The 25,201-nt window shown below is 34.6% G+C and overlaps 1 protein-coding gene across 6 annotated transcripts in view; it reads left to right on the top strand.

The window, feature by feature from the left end:
• LOC143226353 (myosin light chain kinase, smooth muscle-like) overlaps positions 1-25,201 on the top strand; it is a 68,784-nt gene that overhangs the window by 15,818 nt on the left and 27,765 nt on the right. For 2 of the 6 annotated variants that reach the window (XM_076457212.1, XM_076457209.1), the window contains exons 1-2: positions 11,411-11,829; positions 24,396-24,443. In XM_076457212.1, coding sequence (XP_076313327.1) covers positions 24,410-24,443 — 34 coding nt within the window. In that variant the 5' untranslated portion in view covers positions 11,411-11,829; positions 24,396-24,409. Of the gene's footprint in view, positions 1-11,410; positions 11,830-13,049; positions 13,152-24,395; positions 24,444-25,201 lie in introns of those variants that run through there. The other 4 variants (XM_076457211.1, XM_076457207.1, XM_076457213.1 and 1 more) reach the window with 3 other exon arrangements.

Below are 25,201 nucleotides of genomic sequence, written 5' to 3'. Positions count from 1 at the left end.
TACTGTTACAGCTAGGGTCAAAATCTTTCTTTTTACCAGAGGGGATTCGTGAGACATGATGTGTCATCAGGTTATAGTTTTCTTGCAATGATATTAGTTAAGTACTTCATGGGAAAACTACATTTGATACCAATACAACTCTGGCTCAATCTCTACATCCAACCAAGTACATCCCTACAAGTACGTGCGTGTTTGCGCACGTGTACAGATCTAACTCGTAGGAAACTGTTAGATATTACATATAATTTAATCTTAACTAAATATAATCGGTAAAAATAACGTGCTGTGATTCCTGACAAAGATGACAGTGGTGAAAAGTGAAGTAAATTTTCACCTTTTAAATGTTTCTCAAAGAAACTTTAAAGAATATCTGAGGTTGAAACTTTGTGTGAGCTTGATCAAGGTTCGAGTCCGAGAGAACAGGAAGGTTACTGGTTTGTTCTTTTTTTTTTAAACATTTTGGAAATCTGAACCCAGATATTATGCTTGTAGCGTGCAAAATACAGCAATACCATTTTTCATTAAATATCACTGAATAACAATTATCTACATGGCAAAGGTGTATATATTCCCTGTGAGAAGTTGTCTGTTTTACAACTGAGATAGCATGGGAGGTCTTCCTGACGCATTATCCACTGATTTGTGATTAGGATCTAAATAGTTCATTGAGGGGAGATGCCAAGTGAACTTATTGCTTTAGAACAGCCTCCACCATTTTGGTCACAGGAACATTGTATTCCAACTTCACTATTTTAATCGTAATGTGATGTAGTCGCAGTAAATATAATGCTGGAGAAGTACATGACTCAACTTCAAGTACCTTGAATCCATTGTCCTTATGGCTCAACCAAAGCATCCCTATCACTACTCCTGCCAAAGCTAAAGAGTATTTTCATGAAGCCATTATGATTTGTGAAATGTCTTGTATTTAACTAAACTGTGGGGTATCAAATCACTGGATGTATTTATCTATATTCTGTTGGGAAACAGTAGTTGAATCAAACTTGCAGGCCAACTTATGATACTGGAATGTAGAAGTATTAATGCCAATTATGGCTGGCTTGTTTTTAAAGTATTGGAATCTAATTTTTTCTAGCTCCAACTTGACAAATTCCACTAGTCAGATCATCCAGAAGTATGATGGAAAGTTCAAATAACTTGCAATGCATTAAGAATTCAGTAAACTCACATTCAAGTTAACATCAACTTTAGTTTGTCACATCTTTTCAACTTTGTAACTTTCCGATCTTTTTCTATGATCTTGTATTAATACCTCGTATAGAAAATGTTAGGCAGTTTCACTTGTGTAACAGGTAAGTTACAACTATGAGGAAAAACCATTCGATGCACACCAATATGTAACCATTGCAATTATCCTGTATTTAAATATTAAGACACAGCTTGGCAAACGCTAGAGACCACTGCATGAGGACTACACTAGTAATGTGCTTGTAGGATCAGTTGGATGGGATAATAGTACGTACACATCCAATTAAACAAACAGTGTGTATATTTTTTGGAGACTTAGGAATACTCTTAGCAATGAAACTGAGTTGATGAACAATGAAATAATACAACCTTAGCACTTGTTTTCTCTTCAGTAGTTAATGTAAAGTGAAGAGTTAAAGACACTTGGACATCAAGCAGGTGAGTAAAGTAACATCACGATAATTTTGTTGTATAGAAATATCCAGATAACGTTGAAAGATGTTCATTAATTTAATAGTAGATTAAGCTACTGGAGAGTTTAACTGATCAATGTAAATCAGTTTATATTTTTTGCACCTACAAGGATTTGTATGAACACTTTAATTTTGGAACTTAGGTTTCAGGCGGCCAATGAAACCTGAGTTTCAGTGTATCAAAGCTGAAGATTTGAAGGTCATCGAAAGATGCATTAATATAAACACAAATGCATGCGTTTCTTTTATGTAAAAGATGTGGTGTTAATTTATTATGCAAATGTTCAAGTATTAAGTGGTTCCAATCCGAGGCCAATCACAAAGCGAATTTTCTATTTTGCATTATACTGTTGAGGTTTCTTAGTCATCTTGGGCAACTCCACTACTGTTTATACTGACTAGAGCTTTTATGTTCCAGGAGAATGCCGAGCATTCCAATACGTTTTGGTTAAAGAAAGGTGTTGGATCATCTTCTGAAGATTGTTCATATATTCTCAGTTCTTATTATTGCGACATTAGGTTTGGAGTAGTTATGTCACGAATGCCGGGCGACATAGAACATGCAATTATGTATGCGAGTTGTATTTCAACAACTCTTGAATTCCAACAAAAGAAATTGCATCTGTAATACTTTCATACACTAGTTGAACAAAGTGTGAGACATCTCTGACAAAAGATGATTTTTATAAATGCAAAAGGTTTGCTTGCACACTGAATAACGATGCTGTAAAACAATAGAACTTTAACGTGTAACATCAAGCTCGTGAAACGGTGATGAGTTATGAAGCTCTTTAGTGAGAATACATTCATTTATTAAATCTCAGGATCCTATACACTGCTGCAGCAGTAATTAGATCAACTATACAGCAGTGACTACTAATCGTATTAGTAGCGACAGCTCAACGTGTGGATGGGGTAGTTACAAGTAAGCTTGAATTTGGTTGAAAGCAGCTGAATAACTCTGATAGGTTTGGTGCTATATTCACCCAGACATAGTAAGTATTTCTTAAAACTTGTAAATTCAGTTCTGGCTACATAACTATAAACGTGTCGGATGCTATACTGCTGAATAGTGCTTTTTTTTTTTGTCATTGTAAACCACGTACATTGTCCTGGATAATTTGTTCCCAAGAGTTGTAGGTAGGATATACTTTGGATTTTGCATTATACATTATATGGAGGCGTCAAGAAGTTTCTCGACTGTAAACTCGTATTAATATTTTTCTGACTACATTCATGTTCACATTTCTCATACACTGTCCCAGATGAAAAGTTGGTCAAACCAAAGAACATTCTGGTTGAACGTTAAGTTTTCCTTTACAGAAAATATATGTTCACACAACTACGCCTTTTCTGAAACTTGCGAAAGGGACCAGCGTGAATTGTTTTTAGTAGTGTTTCTACTAAAAACAACAAAATTAAAGGACTATTTGTTTGATTTTTAAATTTCGCGCGAAGCTACACGAAGGCTATCTGTGATAGTCGTCTCTATCATCACCACCCACTTGAACTCTTGGGCTACGCTTTTACCAGTGAATAGTGGGATTGACCGCAGTATAACACCCCCTCCAGAAGGCTGAAAAAGGGCGAGCATTTTTGGTGCGGCGGGGATGTGAACCTGCGACCCTCAGACTGCGAATCTAGCTATACCGAACCAGGACACTGTATAATTATAGCTAGGACAAGTGATATAAATGGGTATAATTCTACAATATCACTATTTTGTAACTGAGAATTCTGACATACCAATAAGTTAAAAGGACTTTGCAATTTTTGATTTCTGAACATTTGAATTAATCTTTTTGATAAATCTCTTCGATAAAGTAAATGTAGCCCTGCACTGTGATTGTGGCATAAGGAGACCTGTGGGTCTGGTAGCTCTGTAGCAGTGCTGCAATTGTACATTACATATTGTAAAAGTTAACATACTTAATAAACCTTGATTATATGTGTATCATTTTGCAAGATGAGTCTGTTTTCAGTCCTATGTCTAGTGGGTTTTTAGACATTTAGATCTGAGTGTTCGTACTGGTTGCTATATATACATCTCGGTTTATAACACAAAATGCGATCGTAGTGGTAAATCAGAAACTGGCTTTTATTTCCTAATTCCAGTCTGTAAAAATTTTTCTGACAGTTTATTTTGAACGTATTCTGTACCATCTACCATGTGTAACATTGGATTACTAAGTGTCAAGCTACCATCGGTTGTCATAACTATGAAAGTTGTCGGGGAATGTTAATAGTATGCACCTGAAATACATGCTGATTCCTATGTAACTTTGAGATGGACATACATGTTTGATATATTTGTCATGCCAAGAAAGTGATATTCTCAGTTTAAAACAGCTTTAAGTATTAGACAGGCAATCCCATATATAAAGGTAGATTCAATCAACAAATTAGAATAATATCCTGTAATTACACTGAACAAAAATATAAACGCCCCATGTCAGACTTTTGAGTTTTTATTAACATTAGGGACATGCAATATATGAAATAAACCACAATTCATTTTGTTATTGAATAATCTTCAAATCACTGTCCATTACATCTTGATATTGGCATATGAACAGGACTGTCACTCCTTCAAACATGGTAGGGGTCAGGCTGAAGAAATTCACTGTTCAGTATCTTGTGTGTCCACCATTTGCTTCTGTCAGAGCAACACATCTCCTTCGCATGGAGTTCACCTGGTTGTCTATGGTGGCCTGTGGGATGTTATTCCATTCTTGCTGGAGTGCCACACGGAGCTGACGCACATTATCCGGAACTGGAACACGGTCGCGAACACGTCGATCCAGAACATCTCAAAGATGCTCTATGGGCGATATGTCTGACGAATACGCAGGCCAGTCCAGAACTGGAATGTGCTCAGTTTCAAGGAACTGGGTGCAGATCCTGGCAACATGTGGTCGGCCGTTGTCATGTTGGAAGGTAACATTATGCTGCCGGACAAACGGCACTACAATTGGGTTGAGGATCTCGTCCCGATATCGTTGCCCATTCAAGTTCCCCTCAATGAAGTGCAATTGTGTTCTTTGCTCATATACGATGCCTGCCCACACCATAACACCACCACCTCCATGTGAACAAGCCGGATGTGACGATTTTGTGCTGGGGTGATCAGACGTGGTCGACGTGGATGAGGTCGATTTGCAGTACTGCCCGTCTGTTGAAAACGAACTCTCAAACGTCCTATCGTCCGATAGTGAACATTCAGTTGCACAGCGACCGCTCTGGTGGATATTCCTGCTTCCAACATGCCAATGGCACGTTCCCGCATGACTGGAGTCATCTGAGGCATTGCTGCTTTTGTCAAAATTTGACATTTTGGGGTGGCCTTTTATTGTCCCCAGTATAAGGAGTGTCTGAGTACTGCTCATTCTGTTTGAGCAGCGTCTGGATATGCCACACCCATGCACTCAGTGACATTAACGCATCACTGAGCAAATGCTCACAGGCAGTGGTAGACTCAAATTTGGGACACTAATCAAGAGAAATATCCATTTTGTACAAGTAGAAGGAGTATACACTAACTTTGGGTGATACTCTTCATGTGACACCAATATTTCACATGGGGCGTTTATATTTTTGTTCAGTGTAACTTCTATAAGCTTTACATTACGTGAACAATGAATTTTTTTCACCGTCTTTTAAATGCCATCATCTTTATTTATATAAGTGATGGTTGCATCTATAGAATCAGTGAATAGCTCTCCAATTTTGTGTAATCTCTGCTGAACTAGTTGCACTGAAAATCAAATAGAATCAGTGTTTCAAGATTTAAAACACCAACTTGCTTTTTCGTCCGGTGGAAGACTTCAAAGCGAGGAGAATATTACACTGTAACCCTGCCTAATTCAAACACCTGATTCTGTGATGAACTATTCCTACTAGACAAATATAACTTTCACTTTTGAAAACAGAGGCAAAGTAACTGGGATAAACATAAAATTAATTAATTTTTCATGACCACATGTAACTACGGTGGTAGTGTGGAAACCTAAAAATTGGAATAACTACACATTTACTGCTGCAAATCGCAAAATCTGTGATATTCTTATACATACTTCAAGGGGATTAATCTATTGGATAATCTTTACTAAATCTGAGAAACATGGCGTGTGGGGGGGGGCATTATCATGGTGCTGCGGAAAGAATATTCTGTAGTTGTGACAACTGAAAAGTTCATAATCTTTTATAAAATCATATAACTACACTATGATTTCTTGCCTTCTGAATGACAGTAAGTTTTTCAGTACTTTTGATTTAGAATATTTTTGAACTGAATTGAATTATTATAGTGTAATTATTACGTTAGTAAATATTTTAACTTTACTTCTGAATACGGTAGTGGTTATACACAAGTTTTTTGTTCTGACTACACGTCCATAGTATTACAACGCAATTTATTGGCTACACATATGTAACTCTGAATTCGTTCATCAAACTGGACATAGAGTTTCCTTATTTGCATGTTTTTACATCGTATAAATTTGTGTTGTGAAATAAAAATAAAGTATAAATTACTTAAGGCAAGATACAGTAGTTACTGCTTGTTAAATGAGACTAAATTTCAATTACCAACATAACAAACCAGCGTGCAATATATACTTTTCTATTAGAACATGAGTTCTATTTTTGCAAACAATGGTAAGGTTAAACTTGATGGCTGCATATGCTGCTGGTAAGACCATTCGGAAGTTATCACAGAAGAGGGTCTAAATGGCGTACAATATCCCATACAAGCTTAGTGGTAGGATGGTAAATCATAGATGTTTGGTACAGCATCTCTGTAGTAGATAAATGTATGTGTGTGTGTATAGCAACCGTTCATACTACACAAGAAACATGTACAATTTGCAGCTTAATGGATTTTCCTAAAATTCTGAGCTGCCTCTGGAATTAATTTCTCATTGCTATCAACATTTCTGATCAGCCAGAGGTCGAGTTGGAATTTATATTCCTAGATTGTTCCACTTATAATCAAGGATATTTTTAAAGTGAAACCAGCCAACAAGGCCCGAATATTGTGAAAAATATTTTGCTAGAGAATCTACATGATTTTACTCTTGCAGTATTAATAACTTCAAGAAGATGCCTGGAGCTTCATGTGAAAACAAGTGTCATTCCAAACCCTTGGGTGATGTCAGAGCTGTCAAGGCTACAATATATAAACTTTGAATTCTTTGACTACATAAGCATAAGTACTGTCAACCACCATTCAGAAACTTATCAGACAATACCATCAATGTACAGTGTGCCAAGCACATTCCATCTGAATTGTGGTGCATAAGGACTCCCAACTCGAAAGATGTCTTTCCTAAACTTTAAGCACAAAATCCCTCCAAAAATAAGAGGAATCTTGGCAGACAGGAACTGCCATATTTACCCGTTTAAAATTAGAAAATAACTTGTTTATTCAAGTATATATTTTTAATTTTAAGCACATGTTTTTCTTGTGAACGGAATGGAAGTAATTAAACTTACATTATTTACTTCCTAAAACTACGTTAGATATTTGTGCATATTAGAAATTGTTTGTTTAACTGTTCTTGAACATTTTCCCTGGATTGTGGACAAGATCCAAGTAGTGTTGTGTAATCTTGTTATGAGTTTAGAAATTCATCTCCTCAAATATGTGCAATAAGAATTATTTAGTGATGTTTGTAGTTTAGGATTCTGAGACATTACATTAGGACTTGTACCAGTCTATTAGCTGTACTGTTGTGATTTTAACCTATCTAGTAGTAAATTGGTTACTTCCCATGCTTAAACATTCTTTGGAGCCTAGCAACATAGTAGTTGGCTAGTCACACAGTAAAGATCCCAGTTTCACTTCATTAGGAATTAAATATTCTATTTTGAAGTTAAATTGTTTTTCGTTTATCCATGTTTATTTTATTCCATATCATCTTTGGCTCTTGTTATTGCAATTCTTAATATTCACCACTTTTACACCAATTAACCCTGAGTATTGGCAACTGGTACGTGTGCTATCAACAGTGGAAAAACAACTACACCAAACTGTCAGATGTAAGTTGTTCTCTGCTAGAACTAGACATGTTGAGGAAATAGAAAATATTAAATTTGGTTTTAATCTATTTTACCATAGTTGGTAATTTAGCTGAATAGAGAATATTTCAATCCAGAGTGCGTGCTGATATAATATACGTAGATGAAATTAACTTAAAGTTTTTGTTTACTTTCAGAAGACAACTTCCTTCTCTTCTGTAGGTAACCTGAATGTTATAAACTGAAGATATAAACAGCCAGATATTGAAAAGAAATGTTGTTGGTAAAATTAATCCAACTAATGCTAAAGATAAGTCCTTCTCTTAGCATCTATAAAGATTCGGTATAGAAGCTAGTGTTCAGAAAAGTGACTGGGGCAGTACTGTTACTTTACACAGACGTTAAGGCTTTTAACAAATGAGGAACATCGGATATTAGGAAACGTTATAAAGTATATCTATTACAGTAACTGTATCAAAACTGAAACCAGTTGACATAACTCCCTTTCTTTTAGTCCATGAGATTCCATATTAAAATGTTTACAATTTGCCACTCAGTACTGTAGTTAACATGGTTTGTGAACAAACCATGGCAATCTTTAATCCTTTCACATTGCATCGTTACCTTCTACAGTCAAGGTATTCTGGTTGACATCCTTGCAAAAAGTGGTTAATCATTTAATACTTAGCAGAAAACTTCGAAGGTATGTATGGGAGGTATATGAATGTTGATCCACAGTAAATTAACACTTCTCTTGTAATTATGGAAATTTAAACAAATACTGATGAGAAACCTACATTAAAATTGACAAGTTTTCATTGTTATTTGCTGACTGTGTAAAGACCTTCTGACCTTAGATGACAGCACAATGATTTTGACTTCAACTTGCTACCATGACAATGAGTTTATTTGCAGTGTAGCTTGCGTATCTTTTATTCTATTGCGTCATTTAAAGTTATTTATGGTTGACCTACACAATATACATGTGCATGTTATCAAGTGTCTGGTAGCATACAAGAACAATAAAATATTTGTAAAATAAAGCCATGAAAGGTCATACGTGCAATGTTGAAGTAACGTACACATCTTCTGGATTTATTCTTTCATTTTAAGATATAAAGTTTGATTCTTACTTGGCACAGCGACAGAAACAGCATATGCTTCGCTTCAGTGTCTGGTTCTCTTGTTCCAGTAAATTGTGTATAAAACTTGGGAAAGAAAAGCTAAGGTTTTCACTACGATATTATAAAATTCGGTTTCAGCCATTTAGTTATGAGATTAGTAAAACGTTGTGTATGACTTCTTTCTACGCATAAATGAATTCGCCTTTTTGGTTTTAATTGTAGACATGATTCAGACATTGATACTCGTGTTTACAGTTCAGTTACATATATGTTGTGCAAAAAGAAAATGGATTGCTGTGTGAGTGATAGGTTAACTTCCTCAGTCGTATGAGAGTGGTCACTTATGCCTAGTTAAAATGGTAAGTCCTTAGATCAAGGCAACTTTAATCCCTTTTCTACAAGAGTTGTTTTTTAGTTGCGGATTGAATGTTTTTCATCTTTTTTCGATAATGCTGATACATATAGTAAACTGAAACTAGATTAAAATGTGCATTTTGTTAATTCATCGTGGGGTAAAACACATCCTGCTGACCCATCACGGACATGATGACCAACACTGGCCAGTTTAGCTCCAATGTTTTAATTTGAAATTTATTTTGAAGTATGTAAATTTACCTGAGTATAGAACAACTAAGACTATCTCGCATTATTATTACACTTGATGTTCCGGTTCTACCTTCTGTGGAAATGGAAACCCCATTGCCTATACCAGATTTGAGTCAAGTTAAAGCAAGTAAATCTCTTCAAGCTAAGCTACTTGTTTTGTGTCTGTGAAGAGATGCTGTCAGAAACAGCTAATATTCTGAAGTAGCAATAAAATACCCTCAATATGCTAGCAGCCACTGAGAAATAGTACAGTTGAGGGACTGTTATCAATGTTGGGTTAAAGAATGTCTGCAATTGTCATAAAATTAAACTTATAGGTTTACCAGTTTCTAAAAGCCACATTTTTCGGGTGAATATTGAGGGAGAGAACAATTACCTATAAAAGGGTTAAACAGTGATCGAATAAAACCACTGGAGGTGGAATGAAGTTGAGAAGTCGTTGGAAGGGGAGAATGAATTTGAGATTTCCTCTGAGAAGTTTTCATAAGTGTTGTCCCTACCTGTTACTGAAATAGAAACTAACATTGCTTTAATTTAACCTTTGTCGCTTCTTTCTTGTTACGTCATAACTCCCCTTCAAAGGGTTCTTGTGGAAGATATCTCGGTATCCCAAGTAGTTCACTTAAGATTGTCTTGGTAATCAATTATCTCTTGATAATGATGTGTTGGCACAAGTATGACCACAAACACGTGATTGACAGCTAAGGAGAATGACACACAAATTCAACTAGATGGATAAAACTTTTTTCCGTCTCGAACTTTTCTCCCAAATTTCCCGGCAAACTACTAATTCTCCTGGATGGTAAGGCCTTTTGTCCAAGGAATCCGGATTGCTTTTTTTTTTTTTTAAATTCAGAATCGCTCGTTTTCTTAGTCAACTTTTTTGATGCACAACCTTTTTAATTCTGGTACAATGTCGTTGTCACGTTTATTTGGAAATTATTTAACTAAAACAACCTGGGTGTAATTTCCTAACACTGGACATTACAATAAATACCGCTTCTATTGACTTTCTCAATTTGTTAAGATCTGAGCTATGCACTTGCAATTTATTCAAAACAACATGCTTATCACTTTCTAAAGACGCATTCAGACGTTTCTGCATATTTAGCTAAGTTTGCCTTCATTAAAACTTTACTCTACAGTAATTTAGCTTTGACTCATTTCACAGACTACTATAAACTTCTTTTTTAGCTATTTCTTTACAACGAATTTTTTTTTTTTGCATTTTGCGTCAACTCGTAAAACCCCGTCATGGGTTGAGCCCTCTTAACTGTCATGGTCTGTACACTTTCAACACCTTTACTTGTTTAAGTGAAGTTTTATTACAAAGTTACGTCTATGTGAGTTTGACATCGTAATATTTTTTTTTAAATAACCATTATTTGTCAATTTAACATACTTTGCCTACAAGAAAGCATAGCTTGAATGGTGTACGTGAATGTGATAGAATAGGGTAAATAAAAATGAAGGGCATCGAAAGTATCCCAAATGTTTTGTGGGTCGCCACTAGTAAGTGAATGTTAAATATTAAGGTTTTCAACAATTTGAAGTATACAAATAAATTGCATCTCGGTAAAGAAAATACGAGTAAAATTATTTTTGAAGTCGAAAACCAATTCGTGTGTTATCTCTATCAGCTCTAGCTCACATTGACTCTAACATTTCACTTTACTTCACAGACTGGCACTTTTCACTCTTCTCCAAATAACTTTATTTATAAAAAAACATGCCAATGAAATTATCTTTCACTTTAGTTTTGGTGAAATGTTATGGGTTGAAAAAAAAAGGTGAAACTAGTATTGTGTGACTCAATACGACTTCTGGAAACAAGGCGGCGAAATATGTGGAGGTATAAATGTGTACATTGTGACCTCTAAACAAATCAGCCAGTGTGGAGGGAGGAATTCTTTCTGGTGTTTCTCTTGTTACCTTTGTGTATACAGCTCTACCGTTTTGATTTTGTAATATATCTCAAACATTGTGTCGCTTGCACTCGATGTCCGAGGAATAGTGTAAATCGAACCTACTGTTCAACTATTACACTACATGGGAAAAACGAACCAGCTGCTAGTCGCTGGCAATTAGTTACAGGAACTCAAACCTGGCAAATTGCCAGCCCCATCTTTCATATATCCCCTTGCTGTTCGTTGGTTTATTCCGTTTTACGAACACATCCCACCTGATCCTTGTTCGTACGTGTTTGAATATAAAGTATTGGATATAACTACAAACCCAGACTGTTACTAACTTGATATCCGGATGTTAAGGACTGTGCATTTAGGACAGAAAACTTCGATACACTTATTCAGAGTTTGTGGTGCAACGGTTAAGTGGGTCATCATTGGTACATAATTTTAAATTTCAGAATACTCGGTCTTCAACGTCACATTGAAAACGTAAGTAACATTTTAGACACATGCGCGTTGTGAGTCTATCTTACGCGTGTTCTTAGTACTTATCCTTACTACATTATTACATTAAATCTTAAGCCTAGTTGTATATAATGATTTTGTTGAGAAATAACCCATCCATTTTATAGTACTGAAAAAAGGTCCAGAAATCTTAAGATTGAAGTTTTAATGTTTCTGTTTACTAAAATGTTCTGTAGATGTAGTTATCGATACATTCATGCAAGAATGCCTTTAACTGATTTAACCATTGTTTTTGTGTGAGTTTCACAAGGCAAGGGTAATCATGTTCTACCTGCACTCTGTCCGTGGCGAGATATAAACCCACATTCTAGAAGTATCGGTGGTAAGAAGTAACTGATTAGGGAACTGATCAAGTTATAAACACTATGAGAAATGATAGAAAATGATGCATTTTATTTACGTAATATGAAAACGAGTTTTGTGGCCACGAGTTGTTGAAGTTATAATAATAAAATTAACCTAATGTATAATAGTCTTTAATCAAATGCATCACGTTGGTGAGTTTTTACTTTCGTCTTCAAAGCTCAGGAGAAATACACTTTAGGAACGTTCTTTTCAAGACATTGTGTTTAGTGTAAGGAACGTGAACAGCAGTTTTGATACGAGATTGAAACTACGATATTGTAAGTGATTGAAATGGATCTCTACAATGAAAGGATGGACTGGCTTCTATCTAAAGATGTCTTAACGTGAGAAAAATAGTGCTTAGTAGGCGAACAACTATTTTAGTAGATTTAGCTAAATTAGGTATTATATGGATTGCATACTGTCACCATTTTCACCTGGCTGTCTACAAAAGTTATTAGTTAAATGTGCTCTGTACTCATTGGATCTGGCATCCTTCATGACCTTCATAGATTTTTCATACATTTAAGTATGAGACATCTGACACAAACCCCAGGAAATCTTGAAATACTTCTATTTTTCATGTCTGAAGTACATATAATTGAGTTTGTCAACATGTTCTGTTAAAAGGCACTTAAGAGTAGACCAGCCAGTTTTGTGGTTTTAAAAGTACGAATTCTTACGAAGTTAGAAGCAAAAGCTGAGAGCTTTCTATCTGGAGTTGTCGACGAGTGATCCCTGCTGAGAAATGCACAAAGAACATAAAGTTCGAAGCGAAAAACCATAAAGTAAAAGAAAAATAAACTAACATAACTAACTAAAACTGCTCTTTGCTTTAGTCTCTTTTCAGATATAAAAGAAGCTTGAAATATTGACAGAAATTGAACGAGAAGGTTGAAACATTTTTCAAGGTGAAGGTTGAAACATTTTTCAACGAGAAGGTGAAGGTTGAAACACTTTTCACTCGGACTTTTATTTAAAAAAAATAATTCAACCCACTTCTATAACAATACACGAAAGTTTTCTATGAAAAGCGATTGCTCAAGACAACTGAAAATGGGTTTTGATGCACTTTTTAAGAAATTGAGATCACTAATAAAATGTTGTATTTGAAGTATTATATGTATCTTAGCAGTTTTGTTTTAGAACTTTCCCGTAAAACCCCACAAGCAGTATTTACGTATAAAACTAATTAATAGGCTTAAGGAAAAACTAGTTGAGCACCTATCGCCAACTCTTGGAATATTATTCAACCGAACGGTAGGACTTTAGTCACTTTCACAGCGCGCTTACGGTGGGACTCAAACTGCTAAACGCATTTTAGCGAAAATGAAACGACAACCATGAATCGTTGTTCAGTCTGCGGAAGCTAACTGCTATGTCACAGTTCACTATTTTTTAACAGCGAAATCGTATTTAACACTTGATAAAGAAAGAACACAATTCAGTGACTTGAACAGTTTAACTACAAGGGTATATTATTTAGGCTTAGCTTGATTTCTGGTTGTTAGTCTTCTGCACTTTACCTATCTTTACCTAAGAGGCAGGAATGCAGAAGAAACTTAAATTGTCATGCTTTCACAACTTCTTTGGAAAGAGGAATTCTCTGACTTCATATATGTCGACATTACCGGAACTGTTATTACAAACACAACGAATATTTTATTGTCTGACTCGTTTAACATTCACTTAAGGCAGTCAGGTTCGGCTGTTGAATCAACCACGATTATGAATCTCGATTACAAAACAACCACGTTTTAATATAAACGCGTGTTTGTTGATGTTGGAATCAATATGTAGTTGCACGTGTGTGTATTTTCTTATAGGAAAACCACATCGGGCGATCTGCTGAGCCCACCGAGAGGAATCGAACCCCTGGTTTTAACGTTGTAAATTCTTGGACTTACCGCTGTACTAGCAGGGGGCAGTTGCGTGTTATAAGCACTTTTATGAGAAACAAAACTGAAGACTTGCATTTCAAATGCACTAAACCATAAGTTTTTGTTGATAATTAACCTGTATAAGGAACTTCTATATAATGCAAAATGCTTTGCACGTTCTTCTACAGTTTTATTTTATTAAAAAAGCACTGACAAAGAAATTATTTAATTATAAATCGTTGTACAAGTTTATAAAATTGAACAAATTTCTGCTTTATTTTCGCTTCACTAAACAGAAACGATTTTAGCAACGCGCATTTCAGATGTTTGTTTTTCTCTTACTATCTCAAAGTTGTTAGCATGCCATAACAGTAAAAAAAGAAGTTACGTGCAAAGGGCAGTAAATGAATTATGGGTTAAATAAACTGCGATAAATGTTTGAGTTATTCCTCAAAGAAGGCTTGAATGTGTTTGTTCAAGAAATATTTGCTTCTCGTGAACATTTTCGTTATTTGACAAATTGCCAAACAACCGGAAGATATCCTGGCAAAAAGCCGCGTAAATCTTATTTGGGGTAAACGAAACTGACAATTTGGAAAACATTGTCTGTGGAATGTTTTGATTTTCAGCATTTCACGCGGCTTAATGACTCAAAAACGTGTAATTGATGAAGTTTTATGGGAACTGCACACAAGTAATTATTCCATAAATTGCTTAAAATATTTATTTATTGTTTCATAATATAGGTAGCATCTGTTCCTTGTATACACATCTAGATATTAATGACGTTTAAAGTGAAATACAGCTTTACGTTTTACAGGTGTATCTGGAAATACTTGAAGAAACATCAATGGGAAGCACACCAAGGACACGTTTTGTTTGTTTTTCTTTATTAATCAGTTTAATTTCGTATCATGTGTATCAAAGCACTTTTTAGATGTTTAACGGTGTATTCGATTTGTTCAACTTGGTTTAAAAACATCATACGGTGACTTAAGCTTTAGTGTTGCACAGCGTTTCGAATTACTTACAAATCCTTAGCATAAGATAGAATAATAAAATAAACCTCGAACTGACCTACAACACTTGTTTTTATAAGGGTGAATTGCGAATAAAGAAAGTTTGAATTATTTTTGAAAGAGTCGCAGTTACTCGGTAATAAAATGCCAATGCCCTTATTTCTTTGCCAACCTATTAACACTTTGGTGAAACAGACAATTGTGAAACTACTTCCGAGAGCTTAATGTTCATCGACAAACATCATTAAATTCATTGTTATGAACAAATTTTTGCAGGTGAACTGTAAACGCAACCTACCATCTCGAGTAATTTAATCTCATTCTAAAATATGCTCTAATTTTAAAACTTTTTCTCTGGTGATTATTGCTGACGTATTTCTGTATTGCCTTTAACTGTAACACAGTTGTATGGATACGCTCGTTGAATTGTTTGATTAAATTTCGCGCACTGAAAATTATATTTTATAGAACAAAGCACGCTTTTTGTCTTTGTTTATTCTTCAGTAGTGGCAAGAACGCGGGTTCCCCTTGACTAATGATAGAATAATAGGATTCATTGTTGGAGATCCAGTGCGTTTATCACAGTGCTCAGCTTTCACATACTTGTCCATATATTGCTGTGAAGTCAGGTTTATCTCGGGTTTCTTTGGAGCACAGGAAATACTCTCAGGCTTCTCAGTAGTCTAAACATCAATTTCAAGGATCAAACGTGCTACATCTGTATCTAGTTCAAGGTCAAACAAGACGGTAGAAATTTCTTTGGCAGAAAGAGCGAAACGTAGCACTTGCAACCCAACACGGTCTGTTTCCAGATTACGCCTGTATACGTTACACTCCTTGGGGAATGCCACAAGCAACTAGCTTCCATCTTTATAAATTCTTTACCAACTAATCAGTTTTGAATCTGTTATTGTTGTATTATAAAAGAGTTGTGTTAGGGAATCTTGTGATTACAAACGATCATATAATGAATTTCACTAACATTGACTTAATTTGGAATCATTAAAAAACAAAACCTTTTTGTGTAAATTATGTCACCATTATTATCACATGTGGCGTTTTCGCGGAGTTGAGCGTAGCCTAATGAATCGTGTTCTGCGCTAAGAGACGGAAGGTCCTATGTTTACTTGCGATCAAACTGAACACATCGGATACAAGCATCTACATGTACGTTTAAAAAGCAGGCCATTCCATTATTTTGAAACAAAGTACAAAATTTAAGGCGGGTGCCATTGACTGATTTCCTTCCTTTGGTCAGCAGCCCAAAATTAACGTTACTTTTACACGTTGTATAGATACATTCTGTTCAAGAAAACACGCACAAATACCTTACGTGACTTATAGCGTTATAAAATGAACTAGGGAGAAGGTTTTTTTTTTAATTTCGCGCAAAGCTACACGAGGGCTATCTGTGTCAGCAGTCCCTAATTTAGCATTGTAAGACTAGAGAAAAGACAGCTAGTCATCATCACCCAACGCCAACTCTTGGGCTACTCTTTTACCAACGATTAGTGGGATTGACAGTCACATTATAACGCCCCCACGGCTGAAAGGGCGAGCATGTTTGTGACGGGGATTCGAACTCGCGACCTTAACCACCTAGCCATGCCAGATCATTGGGAGGAGAGTTATATTTTGGGGACACCTATTAACGCAGATTAATTTATATGTGAATCTAATTCATCGCTTTCACACTTTGTTAGCTTGAGTAATAAATTTAACTATAAATCAATTCCGAGGGTTGGAAAGGTTATTTTTACATATCCTAACTCTTAAATATCTTCTGCAGGGAAGAAACATTCAATAATTAGGTCATGAGCAATTTCGTTGGAATGGGAATATTCAAGTTGTCATGTTTCGGTCATTATTCAGGTTACATGCATGTTTTTCTTTCAGAAGTTTTAGTGTTCATGTTACTTATTTTGTAACGACGAACAGTAAGTTGAACCCCAGAAAAAATCCACATCACATATTTATAAACGTTGTCACGTTGCAGTGGGTACTGACTGTTCATTTTTACAAGTGAACCTGTTCAATAAAACGAATCACTTAAGTTAGCTTGGATTTGCATAAATATAACCAAGCTAGTTGTATTTCCTCATGTTGAGATTTGGCTTAAATAGACTATTTCTGTCTGTTTCTAGTTGGGGTCGACGTTTTGGCTTTAAACTATGAAATGTGGGGGAGCGTAAAGAAGAAAACTGGTAAATAACCAGTTTTGTTACTTTGTTTAATGATTATATTGGAACTTCGTGTGATCCGATGTGATCCGTATGTTGTACACTACATGTTATTGGCTATTAGTTTTGTACAAATTTCTGGCAATCCATAAACTTGGAAGTGTTGATTTCACTTATTGTTTTTGTTGCACGTTTTGTGTTCATATTATTTTTGTAGCTTTTGCTTTAGAGTACACTATTTTGTCAAGCTTATCCTATTCATACAAGAGCCAAAAGGTGGCACAAGTGTAGGTTATCAATTACAATTAACTGCTCAAATCCAACGACTTTCTTTTCAAAGTACGTTTAAAAAATAAAGCTAGAATTCTAAGTCATTAAATAACTACTCTCTTAACACTAATGAACAAAAAGAAAATCCCACGTATTAATATGTTCATTACTATACATGCAAAATAAACGTTAAAAAAAAACTATTATACAAATATTTTACTCTTCGCCAGATGGCGCCAGAAAGAAACTTCAATTATTGTACATCTTAATTGGTCTCGAGTATTTAAACTTAACATGTATTAATTATACTAAGCTGCGGAATGTTTTCTCTAAGCAGAGTTCTCTGCTGTTACGAGAACCTATTATCCATTTTTTTAACCAAATTGTTTTTCGATGAGGGAGATATTCAGTTTACTACTTACAACGTCATTAAATGTAAATAATAAACGGCATTTCGGAAAAACCTGTGTTCTCAAGTGCCGGTCTACGCAGTCTAAGAATGTAGCTGTCTTATACAAGTAACTGTCAAATACCAGTATTGGGTTAACAGCAGCCCTACATTTGGCATTCTTTACTGTTGTACCCCGCTAGTGCAGCGGTAAGTCTACGGATTTACAACGCTAAAACCAGTGGTTCGAATCCTCTCACGCACGCGCACACACTTTACTGTTAAAGCTGAATTTCCTCTGGCACTCAGTTCAAGTTTAGGGATGGTTAGCCTTGGTAGCCGTTGTGCACCTTTGCCCGAATATTCGAATAAAAAAAAAAAACTGTTAATAGTCGTTTTACTGACAAACCTTTACATTCTCGCAACTAACTATTTTTGTAAGAACAATAATACAGGTTTTAAGTTCATGATTCATTTTGAAAAAATAACAAAAGGTCTAACAGATTATTACTGAAACGCCCCTTGGACTCAGCAGATAGCCCGATGTGGCTTTGCTATCAAAAAACAAAAAATTATTGAAACGATTTTTTCCACCGTTTCAAATTTGTGTTGTATGACTGTATACATTGTATGCGTTACACATCTGACAAAACAACTGTTAAGACGAATTAAAATGTTATTATATCAAATAACCTATTTTTATGTTATTTCAGTTTATAATATCAATAAAAGTGATAAAAAAAACATACTAACAACAGAAGTTTAGCCTTACCACGTATTCAGAGACACATGGCTATGGTTTTTACACTTCGCATGTAGTTGAAATTTTTTGTGCAAGGAAGTTGGGGGAGGGTAGGTGACAAAACTGCTTTAGCGTAGGAGCCTAAGACTATTCAGTCTCCTGGTGGAGTAGCTGCTGCTCCTGTATGGCAGTGAACCAGTGCTTATTAGTTGCCAAAAATAACTTCTGAATGGTATGCTAGTGGCTACTTCTGTAGTGAGGGACCGAATGTTTTCGCCTTTCATTTCTCGTGCTATTCCTAAGCGCTACACATTCTCCCAACCTCTGTTACTAATATGTGGACTCCCACGTCAAGCACTGTGCCTATTTATTTGTAATATATAGGATTTATGCTTTTAGATGAATTCATCAGACTAACTGAACTAATCTGGCAAGACCTGTTCTGAGGGTTTAGGACCATTTTGAGTATCTGTTGGGAGATCAGTTCCTGCAAACTCTGATTGTGATAGTAAAACTGTTTAAGTATATTGGCTGTTTCATTCATTTAGCAGAAGAAACTAATGAAGACTGATAGATTTCGCAACCTTGGTAAAGCTGTCTGCAAGTTCTAAGAATGCACCCGGAGGACATAACAGATCAGACAGACAAATTTGTATGGCACTTACATAACAGATCAGACAGACAAGTTTGTATGGCACTTACAATCGTCTTCTGAATCAACAATCCAGCTTCATTTCTCTAGCCTCATATAATTCCCTGGTGAATTAGACACGGTTATATTTCTCAAGTTATATGGTTTTAATCTGCTTACACTCATTTTTAAAATTATTGGATGGGTACAATTCATATTATGTTGTTCCAGTTTCCATTTTTATCTCTGTGTGATGGACGCCCTCCAGAGCTAAAGGTTATCGTTACTGAAGATGGTATCTATTGTCTAAGATTTAAATTTCTGAAAGGATCCTCCAGAAAAAAAATACTAAATATTTATACACTAGTTGTATTGTTCCAAAAGCTTTAAGCTCATGTTTCAAATTACAAATTTTTGTTCAATATTAGTAATGCCAAATCTAATCTTCCGGCGTCTTTCTTACTCCTTGTGTCTTCTCTGAGCATAAAACTAAAATTCGCTTTCATCTTTTAATGAATACGTTAGTAGTTTGACTCGAGAAGAACGTGTTTGCTCGCTCATGAGGTTTGTGCATTTATACAAGGTACTGACGTCAATCGTGGCAATGAATTTTTCTCCACCTGTTGTTAAATTTCGTGTTCCAGCATGAACGTCATTCATTACACGGCTCACTCCAGTGGTTCCCGAGTGTAACGCTAATAAAACTGGTGTTGAATGTCAAGCTCACTTTCTGTGCCGTAATAAGGTTTTGGACCTTGAAAGTACAATACAAGTTTAAATGTCAAGCTCGCTTTCTGTGCCGTAATAAGGTTTTGGACCTTGAAAGTACAATACAAGTCAGTCTTCCGAATTTACTTGCATGCTGTTTTTTTTTTTTAGGGAGGTGGGGTTTCAAAGGGAGAGTTAAATGTTATAAAATGCAAAAGAACTACCTTTTGAGAAGCGTATGTTTTTTTATTAACCAGAAAATCTCGAACATACTTCAAGCACTTTGCATAACTTCAATCTGGTGTTTTTTTTAAGTGCTACTAAACTTGTCCTCTATTTTTTTCATGTTATTGGGGACATTTTTTTCAGTTTAAGTTTCATAGCGCGACTACTCTATTAATCAAGTTTCAGTACTGTTATGTCTATCAATTTCGCAGTTTAAGGAGAATTTTAAAATATTAAAATCGAACCCGTATCTCGCAGGACAAACCTTATCAGCCCTCCACACCATCCTCAGACGCGTTTCTAGTCTGGTAATGTTGTTGCACTTAGCTCTTGCACCTAAAACATGTTTCGTACACTGAGGGAAGTGACTGAAATGGTTTAGTAAGGGAATAGAGTAAGTGACACGATATTAGCATCGATAGCGGAAGAATATAACACTAAATTCGGTTTATCCAAGCTGTCACAAACTGATTACCTTTCTTTGCTTGTTTTAAATATTCGTTTTTAAGGTAATTCGATAGATATTTATGCTACTGATTTGTATACAAGATTAATACTCAAGTAAAACAAAATCTAAAGGATTTCGTTAAGAACAGCAAATCCAAACCTCTGACTAATGTTTTCTAAACCAAAACAAGCCCCGCTCGAAAAAAAACAAACAAACTACACCAATCAAAATGATCCACAGCGAACAAGCTATGTGGAATAAAATATACCCTAGGTATTGGAGGTGACTGAAGAAATGGGACCCATATTGCGGTGGTGATACACCGTCTGTTAGTCATAACATCCGTTTGTCAGTCTCACGTGAAAAAATAATTGGATAAATATTATTATAATCAACAGAAATATAAATTAGGAGACCGAGGTATGGGTGCTCAAGCCTACAATGCCCCACAATTATCACTTTTCACAGCCTGCAGACAATTTTGGGAGTGAAATTGCTCTTCAAAGTAAACACAAAACGCACAAAATAAGATACTACCACTTTGAGGTAAGATACTTACCTTCTAAAGTTGGCATTCCATCCCATTTTAATGCTAAAGCACTAATTACTAGCTCAGTTGGCAAATTATGCTCTCGTACATTGTGATGGAAAATACAATAGAACTTCTCTAAAATTCAAAACAATGCAATTATAATTTTCAGTGTAGTAATGTCGATAAAACTTCAGCTCTTCAATAAGGCTTGAATGAAGGTTGGCCATCAATTACCTTGCATCATTAACAATCACACCCTCTTTTGGACTGATATCTATGTTCAACACCCTTGTTGCTAGGCAGTAAGCTTGGCTTTCTGACGATAAAATTCAGAGCTTGATCCGTATGCTTCGCAGAATGCATAAAATTGAGTAATTTACAATCAAACAGTTCAATAAAGAAAACTGTATTAATATATTAAACCTTATAAATACTGTTTTAATATTTAAGCATAATTACTGCCACAGCCTACTTAGCCTGCTAAAAGTAAAGCATTCATATTATATAAATTAATTACAGCAAACTGCTTTAATGTAAAGGTTTATATTCAACCTTCCTGTAATATCTAATGTTATACATGGGTGATATTTGGATGAATTTATTTTAAAGTTTAAGAAAAATATTGTTATACAAATATGGACAAATGGGTGTAAAGAAGGGTGATTTGTTTTATCCAAAGCTCTTGTAAATAAATCGTGTGTTTTTATCATGCTTATCTTTGTAATTTACTTTCCCATCTCAAACTAAATTTGTAGGAGTGCGAAACTTATCTAGCAATTAACTATCGGAATAATGAAAGACACAGTTATGTTCCAAAACACAGGTGCCTGAATGAGTTTATGGCAAATAACACATTTATTAAATATTACGTTTTCCTATAATAAACGAAATATCTATTTTGCAAAATTACTTTCAGCAGACAGAAGGACAATATCTTTATAATTGTTTTATTAACATTTCTAATCTTGAGCTTAAAGGTTGTCTTAAGTCCACAAGTTCTTTATTTAAACCTTTCTTGTTGAATAAAATTCAATAGTCTAGGCTCAGTGGACCGTATGATCTTAGTCACGTGCGACGACAGAGAAGTCGGAAAAATTAGAATATTAACGCGTAATTCTAAGCAAGTTAATTTTCACATTAAACTCTACGGGTGTTGATCATACATTTTGCTATTGTTCAGTGGGTGCATCAGAGTAGCCGACCTAGAGTAAAATGAGATTCTTGTTTTTTTGACATATTATACTTGTATCGTAGTTTTGTTTTTTGTAAAACAAATGTCTGTTTTCAACCACGGTTATTCGTGATCGAGTTCAACTTGAGTCTTTCGGATCTCAATCTGGATTCAACAATTTATTTGCTTTAATTATAACACTTAAGTAAAGATGAAACTATAAAAGTTACAAAGAATTAACTCGTCATATTTTTTTTTCAAACTAAGTGAGACAAGTTGTGTCTCACCTTATGTAGAGATTTAAGAAACATCCCAGATTTCATTACTTTTACAATGACAGATATTCACAGGTTTTGTTTTGTGTGTGTGTTTAGAACTTGTTTTCAGAAAATATTTACTAATTAATCAAATATCGTTTAATAAAAAAAACTCATAAGTTCGTTTCATTATATTTATTCAAGAAGTTCGATGAAGTGTGTGACGGATTTACTATATATTTTATGGTATAAAAGTATATGGTAATATATATAAAATATATTTTAATATCGATGTTTTAAATGTATTTAGAAATGCATGAAACTTTTACTGTTAAGCGTGTATTGCGAAATTCCCGTCTATTTCCTAAATTTGTAGAAGATTCTCGATTATAAGAATCAAATGTTTCACTAAAGCACTAGAGTATTTATTGTTAGTCCAACTGAAATATCTAAACCTCGTCTTAAGGTTTATAAAGCGACACGCCGAGAGACTATATATATATATATTGTTGGTTTGCTACAGTTGGTCTACTATGAATCTTGGAAACTATAACTACTAACGCTTATTAATCGGGAAAGTACAGATACTTGATCAGAAAAGTTTTTTATAGATTTTGAACGTTACAAAACATTCATCTTCAGTGAATTTACATCGGACATGAACATTTTTACGAAAACATTACATAACCTCAGAGGTTAAAAATCAGCTTATAAACAGCGTGAAACTTGCAAAAAATACAGAGCTTGTTAGCTCCCTGTTAGTGAAATTGTATCTACGTTAATTTGGAATTATTTCACTCACAGTAAATCCTTTATTAAAGTTCCAGACTGGAAAGATGACTTAATATTATTTGCAAATATGTAAATCATTATTTGAATTAACTATCTGTAATAACTGTTATAAATTGTGTTGTTTTTATACTAAAATTTTGTATTAAGAAAGAGATCTGTGTGTCAATCTTATTGGCAAATTTCAATTTTCATACATGTCGACATTTAATTAACTTTTATATTAAAATTTAACTCGGTTTTAAGCTTCTTGAAATACTTACAAGTAACCAAATAGATATGAGGCTCGAACGAAATAATTTAAACACGTAACAGGTTTTTCAGCACAAAGTTGAATAAGCTTTACTAAATACTTAATAACACGGGCATCATTTTTATATTTATTTTTGTACACCATTTAAAGGATTACTCATTTAAATATTTACCGTTTAAACTTAATGATCCTATATTATCGCAAAACATTATCATTATTAAAATCTAAACAAAAAAACCGATTAGTAACGCCAAGATTAGTTCAGGTAACGCTTTAATTTAATTACTTTTGAAATCGACAAAAATAAATTGATCTTTTTTTAAACTCTTCATTAGTCTGAATATACTCAGTTGTTCATAAAATTACCACTTATAACAAAGCTTTCTTAAGGTAACTATACCGTAGTAGCTTATTGGTAATCTTTATGGCTTACAGTGAAAATATTCGGTTTGGTACCCACGAAAGAGAGATCACTGATAATCTGCTATATAGCTAAAACAGTTCTAGATTATCCAGAATTTTTTCAGAACAATATTAAGTGTAAATGTCTGTCAAATTTTAAAACAATGAAACGGCAGATTTCAAGGTTTTGTAAGCTGATCCATAATTTATTGAAACATAACAGCCCATTTATATCTGCATATTAATTAGCTTCTAATAACATTCTAATATAATTTTTTTATTTCTTTCAGGTGGCCACTCTAATATGATCTATGTTGACGAGACAGAACCAGACGGAGGTACTTTAAATTTACTGTATCTATTTGTCCTTAATGGTCACTCTTTAGTAACTGAATTCAAACACAGTGTAACAGTTCTAGAAATATCCAAATCTTCTTGACGGAGAAAAACTTATGGATGCTTGTTTCCTCTCCAAATATTCTTATATTCGTGTTTTTAAAGAAGTTACATGAGTCGTTTGTTTATCTGTGAAGAAAGGGCAAGGTTGTTTTGAAAGTTATCGAAGTAGATTTTCGTCTTTGTTATAAACTTAGCTTCACCAAGAGAAAAAATTAAACAAGGGAAAGGCCCCTAATGCCACCAAAATGATGCTGCATAACGTGTGGTGTGGAAACTTGGTTGCAAAGTACCATTAAAAATGCACGAAACTAATTCGCGCAGAAACTTGTTTCTCACTCTTGGCTTATCATTATACCTCGTATTTAGTGTGTGGTAAATAAGTTAAAGCGTACAATATACACGTTTATAACATTCAAAAATTGATTAGTCACCCAATTGTTGTTGAAAGCTAGTTGTTTCTTTGGCTTATAAAATGAAAAGGTCATATACAATACATAACACGTTTCGATTTCCCCACTTTCATCAAATAAAACAGCAAGAGACGGCACAGAGGTGTATTTTGTGTATAATAAATCTCTAACTTATATTATACCTGACAATTAAACTAAATCGAGACAGATTCTACTTGTGTATGTGTCAAAACTAGATTTGAACAGAGCCTTTTAAGTAAAGTTACTATATTGTTAACTTAGTGATC

This window comes from Tachypleus tridentatus, chromosome 9 (genome assembly GCF_004210375.1).
Source record: "Tachypleus tridentatus isolate NWPU-2018 chromosome 9, ASM421037v1, whole genome shotgun sequence".
In the NCBI taxonomy this organism is placed as follows: domain Eukaryota; kingdom Metazoa; phylum Arthropoda; class Merostomata; order Xiphosura; family Limulidae; genus Tachypleus; species Tachypleus tridentatus.
This window is presented reverse-complemented; position numbering and strand designations above follow the sequence as displayed.